Source organism: Condylura cristata, unplaced genomic scaffold (genome assembly GCF_000260355.1).
Source record: "Condylura cristata isolate star-nosed mole 26May11 unplaced genomic scaffold, ConCri1.0 scaffold00031, whole genome shotgun sequence".
Taxonomy (NCBI): Eukaryota; Metazoa; Chordata; class Mammalia; order Eulipotyphla; family Talpidae; genus Condylura; species Condylura cristata.
In genome coordinates, this window is record NW_004567132.1 from 14,860,404 (window position 1) to 14,883,929 (window position 23,526).

The 23,526-nt window shown below is 49.7% G+C and overlaps 1 protein-coding gene across 15 annotated transcripts in view; it reads left to right on the plus strand.

Annotated features, from left to right (window-relative positions):
* Positions 1–23,526, plus strand: part of DYSF (dysferlin) — a 196,220-nt gene that overhangs the window by 19,297 nt on the left and 153,397 nt on the right. For all 15 annotated transcript variants that reach the window (XM_004691507.2, XM_004691505.2, XM_004691513.2 and 12 more), the window contains 3 exons: positions 4,599–4,654; positions 5,530–5,621; positions 19,717–19,822. In XM_004691507.2, coding sequence (XP_004691564.1) covers positions 4,599–4,654; positions 5,530–5,621; positions 19,717–19,822 — 254 coding nt within the window. The remainder of the gene's footprint in view (positions 1–4,598; positions 4,655–5,529; positions 5,622–19,716; positions 19,823–23,526) is intronic.

Sequence of the window (23,526 nt, forward strand, 5' to 3'; positions counted from 1 at the left end):
ATCCTCACTGATGGCAGACAGTGCTGGAAGGTGAGCCCTCTGGTAACTTAGCACTCACAGGGCTGAGGGGCCATTGCGTTCTTCACGCTCATGTTTGCAGCCTCCTTGAAGGATGTCCTCAACAGAGCAGTATAATTATTAATTTTATAAGATTGATCTTTGAGTGTACATGATCAATATTTTGTATTGAAGTGGGAAGTGGGCATAGAGACCACATTGCTGCACCCTGAACATTGTGATTGCTGCCAGCACTTGTGTGCCTGCGTTGCAGATTGAGCCAGCCACTTTTTCTTATCCATGGAATGCTGCGTTTACTTGAGAGAATGAGCGACAAACTGATTATTCAGAGTTGGGCATTTGGCAGACACATGAACATGAACGAGTGAGTTTGCCCAAGGCAAACAGCTGACATCTATCATTTGCTTGCCAGTCATAAAATTGGAGCTTTTAAAAGAAAATCAGAATTTTAGAAAACTTGTATCTTCAACTTCCCAGTACAGACGGTCCCTGACTTTTGATGGTTTGACTTTACGATGGTGCAAAAGCAAAATGTATTCCATAGAAACCATAGCTGGAGTTCTGGATTTTGACTTTTTTCTGATTGTCTCTCCTGATGCTGGGCAGCAGCAGCAAGCTCGACTTCCCAAGGTCACAGGGTGAACCTTTGTGGTTTTCACTTTCAGTCCCATATTCAATAAATCACAGGAGATATCCAACACTTGATTAGAAGAGGAGCTTTGTGTTAGATGATTTTGCTCCACTGTTGCCTAATGAAGGTGTTCTGAGCATGTTTAAGGCAGGCGGGGTTAAGCTATGGTGCCTGGTAGGTTAGCTGTATTACAAGAATTTTTGACATACGACATTTTTAACAGCTGGGTTTATTGGGACATAATCCTGTTGTGAGTTGAAGATATAAGTATAATGAATTTAGTGATGTGATGAATGATGGTGATGTTAATGCATGTGATTTTTTGTATATCAGATAACAAAACATGTCAACATTTGTAAGATCTATATAACCTAATGAAGAAAAATTTTCCAAATGACCAATGCAAGGTGTTACAGACTCAGGCAGAGGTATGATTCCTTCAAAATGCAAGATAGAACAATGGCTTTAATGTAGCAGAGTACAAATGAACATCCGTTTTCAGATTTCCCACTACAACTAGCCTTAAAGAAGTGTAAGTAATACTGCTTGTTGAGTTTGACATAGTTTTATATTTTATGCATACAGGAACTGGGATACAGGCCAGAGGTGCAGGATTCATCCCTCGCCAGAGGAGAGGAATCACCAGAGACAGAATAGGGATCAGGACAGGTGGTTCAACTGAAATACGCTGCTGAGGGGAGCAGTGGGTGACACAGGAGAGGTCTGCTATGCCATGTGGGTCAGCTCCCAGTGGGTGACACAGGAGAGGTCTGCTGTGCCATGTGGGTCAGCTCCCTGGCTGGGGGTCAAACTCCTGCTGCAGTGGTTGAACTTGTGCTACAGTGGCTGCAGATAACTTCATAATGTGTGACTTAACCTTTGTGCCACCAGGGAGACCTTGGCATGTTTTTTTTTTAAAAGATTTATTTATTTATTCATACAGAACTGGGGTACAGGCCAGAGATGCGGAGGGTGAGAGGCTTCACCAGAGACAGAGTGGGGAGCAGAACAGGCAGATCAACGAAGTACACTGCTGAGGGGAGCAGTGGGCGGGTCAGGAGAGGTCTGCCACGCCATGTGGATCTCCTCCGGGGCAGGTGGGGATCGAACTCATGCGGAAGTGGCTTAAGCTTCTTAGTGCTATGCTTTAACCCGCTACGCCACAGGGAGGGCCTTGGCATGGTTTTAAAGAAAATTAGCTACAGTTATCAGAGAAGGTATTAAAATAGGACTCCTTTTCCAACTATATATAGTACTGGATTTTCTTCATAACTGTCAACCAAAACAACACAACAAAACAGATTGAATGTTGAAGTAGATATGAGAATTCTTCAAGCATTCAAGAGATTTGCAAAATGTGAACAGTGTCACTTTCTTATTCCTTTGTTTGGAAGTTATAGTATTTTTCATAAAAATATGCCATTTATGTGAACATATACTGGATTTTTTATTGCTAGCTTAAAATTAATTATTAAATAAACATTTTAAATGGCTAAGTTTTAGTTTCTAATATAGTAAAAGTCTATAGAGGGAAGTCATCTAAATAAAAACTCATTTGTGGCCTCAATCAGGAGTGACAGCCTCTGTCCTCAAAGTTTGAGAACTGCTGCCCTAATGTTTTACAAAAAATAAGACTTCTCTGGCAGTCAGCTTCATTCCAAAGTCCACATTCTTTTCCTACATCAGTGATTTGCCACAGGCGGTGAGAGGGGCTGGGGATCCTGCCCTTCCATGGTGGGAGGGTTATCCGGGCCTCTGTGGGGACCCACTGAATCTGAACAACCATTTTTTTAAAAATAAATTTATTTTTCCATAATTTTGTGCCTTTTTCCATCTCAGTTGTAATCCCTGGACTTCCCATCACCAATTCACCCATGTGCCATAGTCCTGTGCATTCCCTGCCCCACCCCCATTTTTGATCCCATTCCCCACTCCAATCCCGTAAAATGTCTCTGTATATAATTGTACATTATTATTATCCCCCCCCAACCCCCGGTCCTTTATGCTCCTGCTATGAGTGAAACCATCTGGTATTTTGCTTTTTCTTTCTGGCTTATTTCACTAAGCATGTTCCCTTCCAGCTCCATCCATGTTGTGGCATGAGTTTATCTATCTTGATTGCTGAGTAATATTGCATTGTGTATATGTACCACATCTTTTTAATCCAGTCATCTACTTTTGGGCATTTGGGTTGATTCCATGTCTTTCCCATTGTGAATAAAGCAGCAATAAACATGGGGGTACAGGTATCTTTTGAACCAGTGTTTTTGTGTCTTTTGGGTAGATACCTAAGAGTGGGGTAGCTGGGTCATAGGGAAGCTCCATGTTTAGCAGTTTGAGGAACCTCCAAACAGTTCTCCATAGTGGTTTGAACAACCATTTTTAATATAATTGCTCTAGAATCCACCAGACCTGTTCTGCCTTCCCCTTTGGATGTTCCTTTCTTGATGAATTTCCTGTGCTCTCTTACTCTGTTTCTTTCTCCAAACCCCTCCTCAAAACTTGCTGGCATCCTCCATCCCTGCCCGTTCTGCTCTTCTCCTTGCTGTGATGCTGTGAAATGACCCCACATCTCCGGAAGTGGGTCCAGTGTCGACAATGCTCACTTAACAGGGGGACTCAGGCTTCTGGGAGATGTGTCGGATGCTGCAGGGACCTTCATAGTCAAGGCAGGATTCTGTAAAAGCTGAGCAGTCTGGCTAGAGACTAAAGGCTTCTCACTGGAGGGGCTGCATGGATGGGGTTGAACCAGGTGGTCTTTAAGACCCAATGGAAAGAAAAGTCTTGTGTCTGGCTGAAAACTTTTTATTTTCCATTGAGCACTTAATGGAAAAGTACACACATCTGTCCCCTCAACTACCTCTTCAGGCCTAAGGCTCCAGAGGATGTGCCCTGGCTGTTGTCTCAGGCTCTGTGGGCCCAGTCTCAGCCATCACAGTGTTAGATCTTATTGTCTACCCTAAGCTCATTCTGCATTCCAAGGTCCAGACTCGTAAGCAGATAGAATGGTTTTGACACAGCCTGCTTTAGACCAGACACCTTCAAGGCAAGATAGTTTTTTTTAAAAACTGAGACAAACTCCTACTTTAAAATGCACCAGTTAAGAGTTCAATTTAGGTTTTTAAAATTAAATTATATATTCACAGTGTTGTGCCATCACCATTATCTAATTTTAGAACATTTCATCATCTCCAAAAGAAACTTCCATTAAATATTCACTTCCCATTCCTATCTCCCTCCAGCCTCTGCAAACTACTAATCTATTTTCTGTCTTTGCCTATTCTGGACATTTCATATAAATGAAATCATGTCAGATGTAGAGGTGGATGTTTTAGAAAAGAAAAATGTAATATTTTCATTCCTTTGTAGAGCCAGATAGTTTAGAATTTAAAAAATTGTTTAGGAAGTTGGGAATATAATAACAAGCTCCTTAAGTGTTGGTCTGAGTATTTTAATAACACCCTTCTTATGAGCCGCTATTTCTGGGTCCCAGAACTAAGAGAAAGAGGCCCTGTGAAGGACAGTGGGTGGTTCACTGCAGAGCAGGGAGAGACTCAAAGAATCTGCTGGTTTGGGGAGATTTCCTCTTTTTTTATTTTTAAAGATTTATTTATTTATGCATACGAGAACTGGGGTACAGGCCGGAGGTGTGGGGAGGGGAATGAGCGGATTCACCAGAGACAGAGTGGGGAGCAGAACTGGCAGATGGACTGAAATACACTGCCGAGGGGAGCAGCGGGAGACAGGAGAGGTCTGCCTCGCCATGTGGGGATCAACTTTAGGCTGCAGCAGTCAGTGGTAGCGCTGAGACTTAGCCTCTAGGCCACCAGGGAGGCCCTGGGGAGATTTCCTTTGGCAGGCGAGCTGCAGGGCTGTTCTCAGAGCACCCTAACTGGTGGAAGGTGGAAATGGGAGACCTCTATCCACTCTTCCTTTGTGTGTCTCATAGGGGTGAAGAAGAGAACCAAAGTCATCAAGAACAGTGTGAACCCCGTATGGAATGAGGTATGTGAGTTTTCCATCATCCCTCCTTTTTTCTCTCTGCTGCCTTCGCCTGTGGGGCCAGTCTGGGGTCGCATGCAGCAGGCGGCTTCTCCCTGACAGTATTAAGGACGGAGGGACGGAGGGACGGGTGGTGTGGCCTGACAACTGATCTCCTGGTGCTGGGAATCTGGGAGGAGGGCTGGCGGCCTGGCCTGCCAGCTGGAGAGAAGCCATAGGGGCAAGCAAGGAGAGGAGTGAGGTGCCTTCAGTCTCCGCTCCCCCTCCCCCAGCTCTTGCCAGCCAGGTGGAGGGTCTGGGGCTTTCTTGCCTGCCCTGTCTTGCTTCTATGGACTGATCTCCCTGCCCAGCGCCCACCTCCTTCCCTCAGCTCTCCCTGGTTAACTGGGACCTCTCTGGCTCCTGCGCTAGCTCCTCTGTGCCCCCAAACCCTGGATGCCTTTGTGTGACCGGGATCTGGCTACACAGGGCGTCTTCACTCTGAGGCGAGCCCTGGAACCTCTGGCTGGGCCTGCCCAGTGTGGTGTTGACTTCCGGTGGGTCTGGCTTCTGGTGAGCACAGGGGGCTTGGCCTCTGAGGACCCTGAGGAGTCAGCTGTCAGTTCCCTGCTGTGCTCCCGGCCTGAATCCCTGGGGACTGGTGGAATTGAGTTGGGAGAGGGGCCTCGGGAGTCTGGCCCCGTCTCTTTTGCCCTAGACTGTCACTGTCACTACTGACGTTCTGTCCCTGATCTTTATGCTTCATTATTTCACGCTTTTGTCCATCCATCTACCAGAGATTGGTGGTTGCCTGCTCAGTCCCTGAAGGGACCAGGGTGAACCAGACACAGTGTCTTTAGGGGCCACCAGGTAAGATGCCTTTTCTCCTTTTCTTCCAGGGTTTTGAATGGGACCTCAAGGGCATCCCCCTGGACCAGGGCTCCGAGCTTCACGTGGTGGTCAAAGACCATGAAACCATGGGGAGGAACAGGTGAGGTGGGCGCAGGGGGCGGTCAGGGGACTGCAAGTACAGGCAGGGTCACAGTGGACGTAGATTCCAGAATCCAGGTCTGGAGCACCGGGGTTTCATTTCAGCATGTATTGTGTCTCTTGAGCTTGGCCCAGCAGTAGGTATTAGGGCGAGGCCTGGCCTGGCCTCAGGATCCACCTGCAAACCTGAGAGCTGCCCAGGCTGCAGGGGAGGGAGAGCGGCTAGGACCAGAGTGCACGTGTTTGCACAGATAGCCTGAGCTCCGGGGAGCAGGGAGGAAAAAGCTCCATGTCCTGCTCTGTCCCAGGGGGCCTCTCTCTCGCCCAGTCCAGGCAGGCGAGGCAGTGGCACCTGGAGGTGGCAGTAGGCGATGCTCTCCATGGCTCCATGGAAGAGGTAGGGCCTGAGGTGAGATTAGTGGCTCAGCAGTCAGAACAGCTGTTGCCGTTCAGTGGCTGGACACCACCTGCGGCAGTGTTTTCTGTCACTTCATGTGCTCAGCGGGGGCTTCCAGGCAGGGCCCGTGCAGGAGCAAAGCTGTGGCCAAAGCAGGCTCTGTATGGGCCGGGGATGGGCCTTTCCCTCCTCGCTGTGTCTCTGCTTGTGTGCGCTGGAGCTGGGGTGTGGGGCTGGGGGAGGAGGACCAGCTGAGCTTGCAGATTGATGGCCCCGATGCTGTGGGACCAGGGAGCCTGGGACATGCAGGCTGTGAGGCTGCACAGTGCCAGGTAGGGCTCAGAGTCCCTGCTCGGCTCAAAGGGTGTATCTATTCATTGCCGGCAGGGGTGGGTTATTGCTCTTGCTGGCTTTTTCTGAGATCCGGGCCCCCAAATCAGGCTTGGGTTGCTGTTTGGTGACTTGCTCATAGGGGAGCCTTTGTTGGGGAACTAGTTCGTCCTGGGTCGGGTGCCCAGGAGGCCTGGCTGTATTACTTCGGGCTGGAAGAAGAGAGTGAGGGCAGAGGGGAGAGTCAGAGACCTGAGGAAGGCTGGCCAGGGTCTTGGGTGGCAAAATACCTGAAGAGTTCCAATTCTTAAAGAGCTTGGAAGAATACCAGGTTGCCATCATCTCTGTGGTTCTGCTGGCCATACGTACGGGGCATGGTCTGCACAGGGAAGGTGGAGGGACTTTCATTGAACCTCTGAAAGTGGACTTCAAGGTGTGGGAACCCAGGTTGTTTTGGGTTCATCTCAGCCAGCACCTGCTGCATAGGGGCAGGGGCTGGAGTCAGCTCACACTTAGTTGCCCCAACACAGTTATTTTGTGGAAAGAAGCTCAGCCTTTCGCAAGCAGGGATGGTGTGTGGGCCTACAGGTCAGAAAGGGAGCGACACTGGACACTGGTAGTCCCAGAAGGCTCTGGAAGCAGGCCACACAGGCTGACTCGGAGGCTGCGACTGTCAGGAGGGTTTTCTAGAGTTCCAGTAGGGAGGGCAGTCAGGTGAGGGTCTTACAGCTTGTGCTCAGCTGAGAAGGGAGCAGGGTATCACTGGGGAGCCCCAATACCAAGCAGAGGATACCAGTAGTGGAAGCAAGCAGCTGAGGTTTACCAGGAGCTTAGCTAAGTGTCTGCTGAGCCTTTATAAGGACTTTGAATATAGTTTGCTTTGCTGCTAGCATACTTATCATCATTGTAGACAGGGAAACAGCTTTTGAGAGATCAGGTCATTTTCTCAAGGGCTAGTGAGTGTGGAGGTGTGATTGGTGAGCAGCCCTGAGTGCGCTTGTGATCACGGAGCTCCCTGCACACCTCAGGTGCCCTGGGAAGCCCCACGTGGGTGCTGGGCCCTTCTGGAGCGTTCAGTCCCCCATGCTGGAGTAAAGACAGCCTAGAAGGGCCAAGGCAGTAGTTTTGCACTATAAGGGCTGCAAAGGAAAAGCATGTTTCATTTCATGAGGGCAGTACGCACTGCTACAGCCCCTTTGGGGAGATGGCTGGGAGCCTGCAGGCAGCAGAGATAACATTTTTGATCGACTTTGGGACCAGCCGGGTCCGCAGGGTGACCCCAGCAGTGCTAAACGTGGCTGCCCTGGGCCTGTGGGTCAGAGGTCACACTACGGGCTGCCTGCCTTGTCCCTTGGGGCCCTCTCTTTGGCTCTTGTGGGTGTCATCTCATTTCTCCAGTATAGCTAGCTCCCTAAAACCAGCCACCCCGGCCCCTGCCTGCCCCCATCTGCTCCCATGACCAGTTCATGGCAGGGCCAGTTCCTCAAACATCAGTTTTCAGAAGAACCAATCCACAACACTTCCCAATTCATCAGATATGTCTCCTTTCTCATAACTATGTGAATGCATGTTTTGAGTTTTGCAAACATTATCTCAATGTTTTGGGTCTAGCAATTCAAGTGAAAGTGAAACTAAATTAAAATTTAAACTCACGCCCATCAGGCCAGAGGTCATCCAGCCCCACCATCCCTGTGGCATTGTCCTAGGAGCCAGAGGGTCGCAGCCTCCCCCACAATTTGCTTTTGAATTTGAGGGGCAGGAGCAGAAGCCTGTAGGGAGCATGGGGGAGAGGCTGCATGTGTTCAGACCCAGGCTTTGAGGCGCCCAAGGCCTGACCTTAAAGTGCTTTCACCCCGCACACGCACTGTGAGAAGGACCGACATGACAAGTGGTAAGCATTCCAAAGCTGCCACAGCCAGACACACACCAGCAAGTGACTAGCATGACAGTCTGACATTTCCGATTTCGAAAGAGAAAAGGGGAAAAGTGCAGGGAATTCAGATTTGAAATGCACATACAAGAAAATTCTTCCCTTTGGACACTGGGTAAACCCAGCTGGACTCGTGGCCCAGGCTGCAGGAAGCAATTTCCTGTTTACTCTGGGCTTCTAGAGGGATGCTGTGGGGGAGGGGCCCTGATCCTTGATCCCTGACCCCTGACCAGGTGTTCTGCCTCCTGGAATGTTCAACCTGGGGGTTCCTGATCTGGGTTCCACTTGCACCACTGCAGCCTTGCACACAGCAGGGCTGGGGGCCACCCAAAGGTGTTGATTTAATTGTGGGTGGGGCCTGGGCACCATTACAGCTGCCAGCTATAGATATTTGTGCTGTGGCTCCTGGGATGGGAGCCACGCCTCACCACGCCTCTCCACGCCTCTCCACGCCACACCGTGCCGCAGGGCTGGACCTCTTGAGATGAGGGACATATTCTATGTGGGCTGGTGCAACTGAGGAATTGAATCTTCCATTTTATTTAGTTGTCATTAATTTAGATTTAATGTGAGCAGTGTTGCATGGCTGCCGTGTTGCATGGCTCTGGGTTCTGGAAAAGTATTCCCACCTGGCTACACATTAGAGTGGTTGGGGGGCTTTAGCACAGGTGTGTCTGTGCCCCACAGCGAACTGATTAAAAGAGAAACTCTGGAGTGGGGTGCAGACATGAGCACTTCTTGAAAGAGAGGGGAGAGAGCATCCATGCAGGAGGGAGGCAAACCCACGGCAGCTCTTCCGAGGGAAGAGGGGAATTGCCCTTTCTTTCACAGATTAGCTGTGAGGCAGGTGCAGTGTGTTATTCTTGAAATGATTTGTATGTGGGGTGATGGCTGTACAGTGATTTTAGTCAAAGTGGCATGTGGTAAAGTTGTTAAGGAAATGAAAAGCTGACTCAAGAATCCTGATGTGAACCAAAACATGTTTCAAAATCTGTGATCAAAGTCTGCCTTGGGAAATTGAAACAGAAAATAATTGTCACAAATGACAATTTGGTGAAGAAAAAAGGAGATAGTTTAATTGAACAATACAGAGAATGTCAACTAATTATTAGGCTTAATTTGCTCTGGACATTGATTGCCTTGCCCAGTGGAAATTAATTGCATAGGTATATTTTTGTTGTAAATGCTTGATACACTCAGTAAAGTTTTAATGGCCTCAACACTGCTCATGCTTGTTTTGGGAAATTATTCGTTGTTATCTGAAATATAAGCTAAACAGAGAACCTGGTATTTTACATGGTAACCGAGCCCAGGGTGACTGCGTACCCAGCCCCTTTTTAATCAAGCAGCAAAGGAGACTTAGATTTATACCAAGAACCAGTTAGGAGGTACAGTATTGTCTTTAAAGACACAAACTTTACGTGTTCACGGTGGTATTTTCTTTGGAATAGAGTGCCCCGATCACAACCTTTTAGCAACATGATGACTGTATAAAATGGGGCACTGGGGTCTCTTACCCCTCCTTCCCTGTGATCTGGGTTATCAGTCATGGTGCCTGCAACTGCTGGGGGTCATGAGAGCTACGGTACCTTTCTCTTTCTCCTTCACTGGGCTCTCTGAGCATGGATGTTGGAAAGAGCTAGGATCTAGTCTCCTGCTGTGTGGCCTTGGGCAGGTGACCCAAGTTCCCTGAGCCTCTGTCACTTCTTCCTTAGGGAGAAGTAGCAGGTCAATTGCAGAAACTCATCTACAGGGCCTGCACAAAGGGGTACCCCATTAACGGCGGTTCCCTTTTGACATCCCCTGTCCTTTTCTCCTGTGCCATCTTTATGCAGCCCCTGTTGCTGTAAGTCCCCTGAGCTCAGTCCTTTTCTATCCAAGTTTGCTATGGTCTGAAAAAAGACTAATTCATACTAAAGTGTTGGTGGCAGCCCATGGTTTAATGTTTTCTCCTCCTTTGGAACCTGGTGCTCTATTTGCCGTATTTGCTTAGATCAACAAAGGAAGTGCTGATGGTGTGGGGCACCACTATAGGCCATGAAGAGATAGTTTGGGAAAGCTGTATCTTCCTTCCATGGTGACTATCTCCTGGGACTCTCTCTCAATTGGGAGTATGACTTGCTGTCCCCAGGGTAGAGGTAGGTTGCTCCTAAGACAACAGGTAAATGTTGGGGAATTGGCGGCTTCCAGGAAGGAGCTGAACACGCACCTGGGGAGAGGACCTGGCCAGTTGGTGCCTGTCACCCACACCTGGAATGTGTCGGTGTGGTCGAGGGGCTCCATTCTGGTGCTCTCAGTCTGGCAGGCTGTCTACCAGAGTGGGGTGATGGCCTGAGAATTAGGCTCAAAGACTTCTATGAGGGAGCCCCCTCTCAGTAGTGAGTTTCACCCTGGTATTGTCTGTGACCCAGATTTCTTGGACCCTGTTTCCTCATCAGAAAGGGCATCTACCATGCAAGGTTTTTGTGAAGCTCAAATGATATAACGTGTGGGCATCAAATGCAGGTTTGGTGCTGGGTACATTTCCCGTGCGCAGGATGTGGGGCTGTTGTTGGGAGCAGAACCGCACAGACACACACCCCTAAACCACAGCAGATACCCCTAAACCACAGCAATGCGTGAACGTCAGCCCATGCATGTGCCTCGTGTGGACTCAGCGCTGTTTGCACATAAGCATGGTGTCTACATGCATGTATGCACATTCTTTTATTTAAAAATCCTAGAAACAACCCTCACAGGTATATATAAAATATAAGCACTTTTTGGAAATTCATGTAAGCTTCCTCTTAAAAAATTACACAGGACAAAGAGTAAGTGCTCCTGACCTCTCCTGCTTCCCTCCCTTCCTCGGTGGTGCTGGTGGTGATTACGTTCCTCAGGCAGGCGCATGCTCTGTTTCCAGATGGTAGACACCTCTGGGCGCACTCGGTGGGTGGCACCATGTACGTGGCCTACACTTGCTCTCCCTCCCTTCACCACGGACCATGTCCAGTCAGGTGGGCGCTGACTGACCCCATTTATACCACAGCGTGGGTGCACCCAATTTTATCCCACTCTGCCCTGATTGACAGGCAGATGGTTTCTTTCCCAAATCTTGCTCTCACATGATTGTTCGGTGAACATCTTTCTCCAAATGTTTTTAGGTCCTTATAGTATATGTTCTTTAGGATAGCTCTTTAGAAGTGGGATTACTGGATCAAATATATGTATATTATATGTATGAACATATGGTATTTTGGTAGATTCGGGCAAATTACTTTGCAGAAGTGTTGTTCTAATTTATGTCTACCAACAATGTAAAAATAAATGCCTGTCAACGTTCACTTAGCTAGTACTGTGGGGGAAAAAGATACAGTTTGTGTGTCTTTGACTCCTTGTGAAGTTGAGCATCTTTTCTTGTCCATTTGTATTTCTTTTTCTGTCAGTTTCCCACTCTTGTATTTGGAATTGCTGACCTCTTTCTTACTAATTGGTAGTGGCTCGTGGACATGGGATGGCACCAGGAATATTAACTTCAGTCTGCTTGAGGTCTGGAGGATGTTTTCTTCCTCACCAGCCTCTGTTGCTGCCACAGTGTCATCCCACCCACATGTGTGCATGTGCCAGAGAAGCAGTTTGCTGTTGCTGGAAATTGCTGGAAATTGGGGAAAGTAGACCTAAGTTCAGCCTCTGGCTCCAGTGGCCCATTTTGCAGGCCCCTTCCTGGAGCGCTCCGGGGGCTGTTTTAGGGGCAAGACTATTTACAGTTCACCGTGCTATTGTTTTCAGCATATTCAGAAGCATTGACCATATCCGTATTTTCCAAGGATTTTTATAACCGTATTTTGTCTTGGATTCTGTCCAGTACATCCCTGAGTTTCAGAACCGTTTTCTTTTGTCTATCTCTGAATCGAAGTGGAAACTATTTAGAGTTACCCTTGGGCAACCCCTGGGGAATCAGATATTGGCTGCCAGAAGCCAGGTGGACTCAGGGGCTGTGGAATGTCCTGTCCCTCATTTCCTGTCCCTCACTACGAGGCACGCATGCCGAGGCCTCAGCCTGTGCTGTCTTCTCACCAAGGTCCCTAAGTCTGCTCTGTGTGTGTGTGTGTGTGGTGCCCCAGGATAGGGGCTCTCTGACTTTCCTGTTTCGCCTGACTCACAGCATCTAATGAGAGGAAGGTACGGCTGACTCAGTAATGAATGGGCCTGAGTGTGTGTATTTTTAGTTGACCTCCTTTTCTTAGTTTAAAAGATAAAGAATGAGAACCTGACACATGGAAAACCCGCCGGAGCTTTTCTTTAGCAAATAATTTCAAACTGGTATTCCAATTAATTAGTTCAAAACTAATTTAAATTTAAGCCATATTTAAAAAGCTTCAAAAATAGGGCAAGTCACATCGACATACGTTATTAAGATTCACTTACAATCCTACTCCATGTGCTTTATCATATTCACTGTCTACTCTTCCTTTCTTCCTCCTTTTATCTCTCCCGTTTGAGGGTAATTTATGTCCATCATGGCCCTCTATCCCTAAAGATCTCAGTGTACATTTCTTAAGAAAAGGATATTGGGGCCCCCCCTGGAGGCACAGTGGGTTGGAGCGCTGCACCAAGAAGCTAAGCCAAGCTGTGGCTGCTTCGGTGTGAGTTCCGTCTCTACCCCGGAGCTGACCCACATGGCGCAGCAGACCTCTCCTGACCCACCCGCTGCTCCCCTAAGCAGTGTACTTCATCAGTCACCCTGTTCTGCTCCCCGCTCTGTCTCTGGTGAAGCCTCTCACTGCCTCTGCACCTCTGGCCTGTACCCCATTTCTGTATACATAAGTAAAAATATTAAAAAAAAAAAAAAAAAAAAGAAAAAATTAAAAAAAAATAGTTATTTTCTTATGCATACAAGAACTGGGGTACAGGCCAGACATGCAGGGGTGAGAGGATTCACTAGAGACAGAGTGGGGAGCAGAACAGGAAGATCTACTGAATACACTGCTGAGGGGAATAGTGGAGAGACAGGAGAGGTCTCTGTGCTGTGCTCTTTACATAACCACTGTTTAGTTGTCAACCTCAGTAACTTTAACACAGCGGTAGTACTTTTATCTAATCCACTCCTTGTATTCCCACTTTATCAATTCACCAAATTGTCTTTCTTCCTTGTCCATCACCAAATGTCCAGTTACCATATACTGCCATTCAGCTGATGCCCTGGCTCAACCCATCAGTGCTTGTCCTTCATTTCTTGCCCCTCACTGCCAGGCATGCATGCTGAGAACTCAGCCCATGTGGTTTCTTCACCCCTCTGGTAACCATCATTCTGTTGTCAGTCTAAGGGCTTGTTTTTATTTTTTTAATTTTTCTTTTTTTGGTTCACTTTATTTCTTTATATTCTACATATTAGTGATATCATATAGTGTTTTCCTCTCTCCTGACTTTTTTCATTTAGCCCAATCCTCTCCAGTGCCAACCTTATAGTGAATGTAAAGATTTCATCTTTTTAACAGCTGAGTAGTATTCCACTTCTTAGATATACCAAAGCTTCTTTATCCAATTATCCATCAATGGATACTTCAGTTGTTTTCATGTCTTGGCTCTTGTGAATAATGCTGTAATGTAGGTGTAAATGTTATTTTTTCAGGTTAGTGTTTTCATATTCTTTGGATAAATACCCAGAAGTGGAATTACTGAATCATGATGTAGTTCTATATTCAATTTGTTGAGGGATCTCCACTGTTTTTCATAGGTGCTGTGCAATTTTTATTCTCACCAGCAGTGCACAAGTGTTCTTTTTTCTCCATATCTTCATATCCACTTAGTAAGTCTGATCCAAACCTTAATATGATGATTGCAAACTGGATTTCCATTGCGTGCACCACATTTGCCAGTTTGGGCTGTGAAAGCCTTTCCTGCCTGGGGGCTAGTAGCAATGGTGACTCTTGTCTAACCCCACTGTTGCACCTGCTACTTGCACTCATCATTTGTGATTTCACTAGACCCACCGTGATTAGCTACTTGTCACCCAGGGTAGAATGACCCATGAGAGGTCATGAGTCAGGAGTCTCCTCATGTGCTGAGTCAGGGGGAAACTCATTTTGGGCCTGGGTGACTCTGTTAGAAAGCCCTTCTTTCTATTGAATCATAATCTCTCTCTCCCTGTGATTTTAACCTATTGCATATGGTAGTGCTTCAAGTCATGAACTCATGTGGCTCTTGTAGTGATTTGGTGGAATTTCTTTGTGCAGTGAAGGCCTTAAAGGTGGTGGGTAGACGGTAGGGCCAGGAGGTGACATTACTCAAATCCCATCTGTGTTCCAAGCACCTGGTGTACAGGGCCAGGGTGTTAGGTGGGTGAGCTCAGATTTTATAGTAACACTTGGCGATGTGCACTGCCCGTCTTGAAGCCCCACCAGTGGAGGGCGGTGGCCCGTTTTGTGCGACTGGTGTTCCCAGTGCCTGCCTCAGTGTGTCATGCAGAGTAGGCTCCCACTGCATGCCTGTTCCACGAGAGACTGACTTTTACAGATGAGGAAACAGACTCAGCAAGGCTTCTGTCCTTTACGCCTTCCCCTCACTGTTGTCAAGTGGCAGAGCTGGGTGTCCAACCCAGGTGGCATGACTTGAGCACTCTTATTCGGAATCACTGAGGGAAACTTTTGGAAGATAACAGAAGAAGAATATTTACAAAGTGTCCCTGTAGTTTGAATGGTATGATTTGAATCTTTGAGTGACCCCATGTGCAAAGACAATTATTGGTGTGTGTGACACCAACGGGTGCGCCTTGAGCCTCCCAGAGTGGGAGCTGTGGGCCACCTCCCTTTGGGGTATTTGGGGCAGTGGGCTTGCCTCATGTCTGCTTCTTCATCCATGGCAGTGTAAGCTACCTCCACTTCTCTCAGCCTCCTCAGCCTAACGTGGCCCCCGGCCCCTCGGCTGTTGTCCTCTCTGGGCTGCTTCATCCTGGTCTGCTGCATCTCTTCTTTCTTCAGCTTGCCGCACCCTAGCAGAGGAAAGGGCCTGGGGGAGCTGACGGAGGTCTGCCCCGCTGCAAACCTCTCTGAGGGCACCTCCCGGCAGGCAGCAGGTTGCTGCTTTGACTGGTTTCCCTGGGTCCTGGCAGCTGCCGTGTTAACCAGACCAGTTCCCCAATTTGGCCCTCTCTGTTCTGCCTCTCCTGCCCCTCAGAGTCCAGTCTTCAACGGCACCCCATGAACACTCCCCATTCTCACCCAGCACACAGTGGCCTGCTAGACCTCCTCTGAAATACTTTAACCCTGTCTACCCACTATAAATAGTGAGCTTTAAAAAATGACCATTCACCACTCATCTCCCCAGCAGAGAACGAGCTGACTTGTATTTTATTCTTAATAATAATAAATGAGGGCCCTCCCTGGTGGCGCAGCGGGTTAAAGCACCGCACTGAGAAGCTAAAGCCGCTTCCGCATGAGTTCGATCCCCGCCTGCCCCGGAGGTGACCACATGGCGTGGCAGACCTCTCCTGACCCGCCCGCTGTCCCCTCAGCAGTGTGCTTCGTAGATCTGCCTGTTCTGCTCCCCACTCTGTCCCTGGTGGATCCTCTCACCCTCCGCATCTCTGGCCTGTACCCCAGTTCTGTATGAATGAATAAATAAATAAAAAAAAAAAAAGTAATAAATGAGGCCACAGTTCAGGAGAGCACTGACACTGAAAACAGAGTTTGTGACTCACAGAGCAGGGGCTGCCATTGCGCGGGGCCACGGGGGCAGCCCCGGGCCGTCAGCAGGCAGAGGGGGCCAGGCCGGCCCGGGCTCCAGCTGTGTCCAGCTGTGTGCTGGCTTCTCAGAAAAGGAACGGCGAGGCCGGTGGTGGCTAAGGATGGACAGTTTGAATAACTCAGCAGGCCTGGGGTGTAGGGCCCGTTCTGAGTTGTGATGCACCTGGCCTTGGGGTGATGGGGCTGGGGGAATAGGCCCTGAGTGTGAGAGCTCCACAGGGAACATGGTGGGGGCTCTGGGCTGGCTGGCCCGCGTGCGGAAGGCGCCTGCAGGTGGGTCACTGACTGTGTCTACCAGAGGCCGGTCCCGCGAGGGCACTCCCCCTAAGACAGGAAAGGTCCTGGATGTCGAAGCATCAAAATACACAAAGGGAAAAAAGGCATGAGTAATACAGCTTGGAATTGGAAAAAAAAAAAAGCTGAATCAGAGCAGATTGATAGGCTAGGCTCTGGATGAAGCAAAGCAGGACCTTTCTGTTTCTTTCATGATGCTCACGGAGCCCTGAGATGTCCCTGCGGGTCCTGCACAGGGTGTAAGACAAGGCCTTGGCATCTGGCTCTGCCCGCCGAGTTACCTGCATGCCATCAGGGGAGCCAGCCAGCTTTCCGAGTCCTCCTGTCCTGACCCTCAGACAGTGACTGGTGACAGCACCTCCCCTAGGGGTGTGGGGGAACTCAGTGGTGGGAGGGCAGCTGTGATTAGAAGTGGGTTTCCTGAGGGCAGGGACTGTGCTTTTGCTGGATGTGCTTAGTAAATATCTGTTGAATGAACAGATTATAAGATCTTCAAAGAGTGGTACGTTCCGTTTTTAGATTTAATTTTTGAACTGGCAAAATATAAGGGATTAAACAAAAGCCATGAAAAACGAGTGCAAGTGTCCCCTGTCACATTTGCCCCGATCTGCCCCCTCGCCCCCTTTTCCCCCAAAGGGAACCACGATTCGGAGTTCTTCTGTCACTGCCTGATCACAATATGGGCCCTGCCTGCCTTCTTTTTCTACAATAGGTAGCATATTATACCTGCTGATTTGTACTTTGCTTTTTTTTCACTCAACACTACCACTTGAATATTTCCCCCTGTCAGACCACAGTGCATCTCCCCTGGTTTTATCCCATGTGGCTCTAGGGCGATGTATATGGGCATCTTTTAACGATGGACATTTGGGTTGCCTGTGTTTTATTCTTGCAAACAATGATACAAAATGGCCTGATGTTTTAAAATAAAATTGTCTAGATTTCTTCATGCTTCAGTAAAATAAACTTACTTGGTCACCTTAATTCATTGCTTCCGCTTGAGGCTCCGATGTGAGGCCGCCCTCCACGGCTCTTTGTCTGTCATAGGCAGGTCTCCCCGTGATGACTTTGGGAATTGGCTCTTCCCTGGGGGAGATGTGCGCCTGCCACCGTGTAAGCTGCTTGGGCCTTGCTGCCTCCTCCACACCAATCCCCAGAACACGCCAGTCCCTGACTTCTTTCAGTCTTAGGGATGACAGCAGCTCTTTCAGCCCCCGCACTTCTGCTCCCACATTCCTTTTGCTGCAGAGCACAACGGAGCCAAGAGGAATGACCAGAGAGACTTGGCAGGGCAGGGAGCAGCATTTTTCCACACGTGGGCCATAGGGGCTGGGCCAAGCCCACGGGGATTCCTCCGACCCACCAGACCCTGCACTTGCTCAAAGCTGACTGTGAGGCAGGACCCCAAGCCCCTACTGGCCTCATTTAACCCCTTCTGCAACCCCCACCCCACCTGTGGCATCCCCTGGCATTCAATGCCTCTGAGCCCTAGAATCTGCATCTCTCAGTCTTGACCTGAGATGGGGTAGATTGCCTTAAGGGTCTGGGCCCATGCAGAGCTGAGGCTGTCCAGAGTAAAGTCATGTCTCCTCCAGCTTCTGAAATGAATCAATGAAGAGAGACTGTCAGCATTTCTTGTGATCAGGCCTCAGAAGTCCCAGCTCCCCAGGGGCTCCCTCCTTTGCTCCCTCTCTGGCTGCCCACTCAGGGGCAGCCTGCTTGGGCTTTGGGACAGGCAGCCTGCTGTGCTGCCTCCATCCAAGCTGTCTAGCTCTTGGTGGCACTGGCCCAAGGTCTATGGCAGGGGTGGGTGATGGGGGCATAGCATGGCGAAGAAAGACATTTGAGGGAGGAAATAACAAGCAGCTCCTCCTGGTTGAAGTCTCTGAGCCGCCAGGAGGTGCCTGGGCTGGCAGGGGTGGGACCGGCACTTCCTTTTGCATTTCCTCTCATTGTTCCCCACCCTACTTCCGGGAATTCTCCTGGGCAGAGGGCTGGGACGGCTGGATGCCAGGAAGGGAGGCCAAGGAGGCCTGGCTTTTCTCTGTACGTCTGGCTCTGATCAGTGCTCTGACCCAGTCTTAGCGGCTGCGAGTCAAGGGGATGGCTGTCTGGAGGCCCAGGACTGCTGTTTCCTCTGCTCCTCTGCCTGACCCTGAATCTTGCTCCCTGAGACAGATACCTCAGAGTGCTGGGAATGCCCAGAGGGAATGTGGAGACCTGAGTTCTGGAGCAGACACTGCCATCCAGCTGCTAGAGCTTGGCAGCCCCAGTTTCCCCATGGAGAGCAGCGACTTGATCTCTAGTGTTGCATGGATTTGTGGGTCCTTTACACCTGCTGTCCAGTCTTTCAGGCACCATTAAGTACATTCACTTACCATGCATCTATCACCAGAACATTGGAATTGTGATATAATAAGTAATAATAAATATTAGCTCCCATTCCCTTTCTCTCTTATACCTTCTATTCTACCTTCTGTATCTGTGAACCTATCTATTCTAGGAACCTTATGTAACCAAGAATCATACAGTATTTGTTTTTGTGACTGGGTCATTATTGCATAATATCTCCAAGTTTCATCCATGATGTAACATGTAGCAGAATTTCTTCCCTTTTGAAGGCTGAATGATATTCTTACATGCCACACTTTGTTGATGCGTGATTTGTTCATAGACACTTGGGTTACTTGTGTCTTTTGGCTGGCTGTGAACCTGGGTATGCAAATATTTGAGTCCTTGATTTCAGTTCTTTTGTGTATATGCCCTTAAGTGGAATTACTGGATACCATAGTAATTCTATATTTAATGTTTTGAAGAACCAGCCTCCTGTTTTTCCATTTGTACCAGCAACACACAAGGATTCCAACTTCTCCATATCCCCAACAATATTCGCCTGCTTCTGTTTTGTTTTCTAATACCAGCTTGATGGACATAAAGCAGTACCTGATTGTGAGCGACTTTCTAAAAAATTAGCTAGTTAGATCAAGATTGAAGTTTTATTTAATTGTGTCTAAGAACCCATGTCCAGGGCTATTGCGACAAGAACAAGAAAAAGGAGGTCCTGCATAACAGGTGTCTGTTTACGCATTAGGAAAAGAAACTTAAGAAGCAAGTGACCTGGGCATACCTGTGGCCATCACTACTCACATGCTGGCATCATGCTCACATGATGAGGGGTCAATGTTGACCTTGGGGGAGGGGTGGCACCTCTTACCCCTCTCCTACAGGGGCAGGGTCCTGACTTTCCAAAGACGGTGCATGGGGTGATGGAGTTAGGGGTGCAGGAGGCATCCTAGGCGGATTGGCCTTGTCCGTGTGGTGTTTATGAGGGTGGTGCTAGTGGTGGGTGGTGAGGGGTATGGCGGGAGAAGAGCAGGCACTCTAGGCTGGGTCTCTACACACTTCTTTTCTTTTCTTGCAGGTTCCTGGGGGAAGCCAAGGTCCCACTCCAGGAGGTCCTCGCCACCCCCAGTCTGTCCGCCAGCTTCAATGCCCCACTACTGGACACTAAGAAGCAGCCGACAGGGGTCAGTGCACCCAGCACCTGAGGCAGGCCAATTTCTGGCCCCAGGTCTTGCCTTTCTGACTCCAGCAACTGCCTTGTCTTGGGGTGCCCACCAGGGGGGCTCTGAGGAGATGTGAGGGAGGAGGAGGGGAGTCCTCGGCCCACCAGTGTGGCCTGCCCTGTCACCTTTGCTCTGGAGGGTCACTTCCTGGAACTGGCTGCTCACAGAAACCTGGTGCTTCCGTGGCAGCCGTGGTCACGTCTCCCCCATCTCCCTGGCGCCTCTCTCACCACCCTGTTCTCTTCTCCAGACCCAGGATTTCTGAGTCATCTAGGTCACAGATCACAGGGGAAGGGAGACAGACAGTCGCTCCCGGCCCACCAGGGCCTGTCAGACCCCCTTCCTCTCCTCCATTGTCCTTCCCGCCCCTCCCCCAGCCTTCCCAGCGCCTGCTCTCCCAGTTGTCACAGACAATTCCCAGCCCTCATCTCTGGTCTCCTGTTATTTTTAGTGAGCTAAATATACCCTGTGGGGTTCTTCCTGGTCAGGAGAATTTGTGACCTTCCCTGGGGTCAACCCCACTTCCCAGGATGCACTGGGGGAACTATTGATTTGGAAGTCCATCCTGCTGGTGAGGGAGAGGAATTCCAGGAATTCCTTGCCCAGGTGTGTGTACACATGCATGTGCGGTTTGTTTACACATGTAAGCACACACGTGCACACATAAAGGCACGGGTGATTACATGTGCCTCTGTGTGTGAATTGCATAGGTGCAGTGAATGTGTGCGCACGTGTGTGTATGAGGTTGGGCCTCGGTGAGTCAGTCTGGGCAGAGCTGGAATGAAGTCACAGCTGGGTACTGAGGCTTACAGGCAGTGACTGAAGTCACGCAGTCAGTTTGTGAGGGGACAAGAATTAGGGGTGCATCTCCGAAACTCTCCGTAGAAAGGATTTGAATGAACTCCCGCCTCACTGCCCTTCTGAGGCGTGTGTTCTTCTGAGGCGCCTTACACGTTGGCGTGTGACCAGCGACGGCTGGGATGCCTCTGTGGTGGAGAGAGGCCCTTTCCCAAGAGTTCATCACTTGCCCAGACAGTGCTCACTGGAGGAACATTCTTGTTCGATGCAGTATTCAGCCTGTCTCCATCACCTTCTGAGTTCTTTCTTGGCTCCCCTTTCGATTCTTCATTCTGCCAATGCTTCCTGTAGTCAAGAGAGACTCCAAAGACTTCGGGTACTCCCCCTTTGGGGGTCCTGACGAGGGCCTAGATCCTCCTTCACTAGGTCACTAGCAGGGGACTTGTAGGCATCCAGGCGCCTGGTGAGGGGGTGTTTGGGGTCAGGGGCTCTGCTTGGTGCCCGCCACACATCTCAGCAACTGTGCCCTGGCCCTTAATGCCTCCCGCCAGGTATCTGTCTTCTTGGCTGAGCTGCTTAAACATCTCCCCACGACTGCACCCCAACACTGGCATTTGCTGCTACTTCTCCACTGCTTGCTCCCCTCCAAGCTTACAGACCCGCCAACCCCTGACCCAGCGCTTTCACGCCTGCTCCCTGTCCAGGGGGCCCCGCCAGCCTGGCGACCCTCCCTGCAGGCCTCCTCATTCCTTTTTCCGGCTCTATCTGTGCTTCACACTCCCCAACTGGGAACCTGCTGCCTTCTTTTCCCTGGGCTGGGACCCTAGATATTTGCAGAGCTGGCCCTTCCCTCACAAACCATGTTCCCAAGAAAGACTGAGAAACAGAAGGTGATGAATGAAGGCCTTGGTTGGTGTGACCCCTCAAGCTGAGCACAGCCTGGGAATGTTGGGGTCTCCCTTTCTGCTGCCCGGGAGGTAGCACTGGTCTGTGGAGAGGGTCGACTCTGCGTCCTTGTTGCTGTGACAGCACACTGTCAGATGCAGCCCCAACAGGTCCCAGGATCCTCTGACTGGGTCTTCCTGCCTGGGGCAGTTACCTGGACCTGTGTGTGTGTGTGTGTGCGGGGGGGGGATCCCACGACTTGTCCCTTGCCTTTGCCTTTGGCTTCCTGGGTTCTTATAGGCTGGGGGCCAGACAGGACCCTTCAGAGTTCTTCTCATATTATTATGGACCCACAAACGGCAGACCTGTTACCCTGCTGAGGGCAACAGGGTGGACTGATTGCAAATGATCTTGTGGGGTGACTGCATGGTGGTGGGATGACAGCTGGAGACCTGAGGAACAGAGCGGTCAGGGGTGCATTTCAATTTTTGGGGGGGCAAATGGGATCTTAATGGGAATGCTAGGCCAAGGTCATGTGGTCTGGGGGGTGCATGGAACTCACATGCTTCTCACAGGAAGAAAATCTTCACTCTGGTGAAGTCTGGTGAAGGTGAGGGAAGATGAGGTGTGGATGTGATGTCGTGATGGAGGTCCTGTATTGGAGTGGGACCCATCCACCTGCCACCTTTCCTTTAGATCCCCAGTAGAGCTAAAGGCCTCCATGTGAACCCCTGGTCCTAAAGCAGGGGTCCCCAGAGCCTGCCTCTGTGGTGACATCACTGTAAATCCTGAGCTCTGGATCCTCGCAGCTGCTGGGATGCGCAGGAGACGGCTCCATGCCGGAAGTCTCCTTCACGCACCTGGAGCCACTGGGATGTTGCCAATTCTTTCAGAAGCTTGTGTGGGCCTATCGGTGTGTGCCTGATTTTCGGGAAATGCCCAAAAGATGCTGGGTTCTGGGGCGACTGCTTGGTCCTGCTCCTCTGGGAAGGCTGCTTCGGCGCTGGCCCCCAGGTGGTGGGGGAACAGTCACTCGCCCACAGCCCCACTGCAGCACACAGCACAGAGGGGCCCCCCGAAGCCTCTGGGTGCTGTGGAGGAGCTGGGGAGGTGGGCAAACCCTGAGAAGTAGGAAGGGCTGCTCTCCACACGGGTCTGGTCCTGGGAGGGGGTCTCAGCTCCTAGTACTGAGGAGCCTTACCTGCCCCTTCACAGGCATCTCTCTCCTGCCTGCGCTGGGGTCCACTCCGGCCACGGGATTCACCGCTGCGGCCGGCCCTCGAGTCCTGCTCCCTCTTGCCTTGGTTTTCCTTTTCCTTTCTTTATAACATACTGTGTGATCTGTGTATTATTTTGTCGATGTTTTCCTGACTGCCTCCATAAGAGCTCAGCTCCGTGGAAGCATCCCAGCCAGCCGTGCGTGGTGCTGGACCCATCGTGGGTGCCTGATAGATATTTGCAGAGGAAACAGATGAGTGGGAAGACCATACATGTCGGGTGGTGCCCCCCTCCCCGACTTCCAGATACAGTCCCGAGTCAGGCTCCACGAGCTTTATGGGTCACGAAACACCCAGCTTCATGGACAGTTGATGGCATTCCTTGTTTGACTGGATACTCTGCTGTGGCCATCTTGACATTCCTTATGATTTTGAACAAGTGACCCACATTTTCACTTTGCAAGGGCCTGGCAGCTATGTGACTGTCCCCTACCCCCTTTCCCCTGCTCCCCCACTAATACTGGAGTGTGGGATTCTGTATCAGTGGGTGGGACTTTCCTAGTCTCTGCTGAGTGACATTCTTGTAGTTATAACAGAAACAGATTTTTTCATATTTTTTTAACTTTTTACTTTAAAATAATTTAAATTTTAGTGAAAAACTGCAAGAGTAACACAAAGAGTTTTGCCAGAAATCATTTAAGATTTCAAAACTTGCAATTTCCTGGTGGGTCACCTTGAATTTAGAGTGCCTTTTTTTTTTTTTTT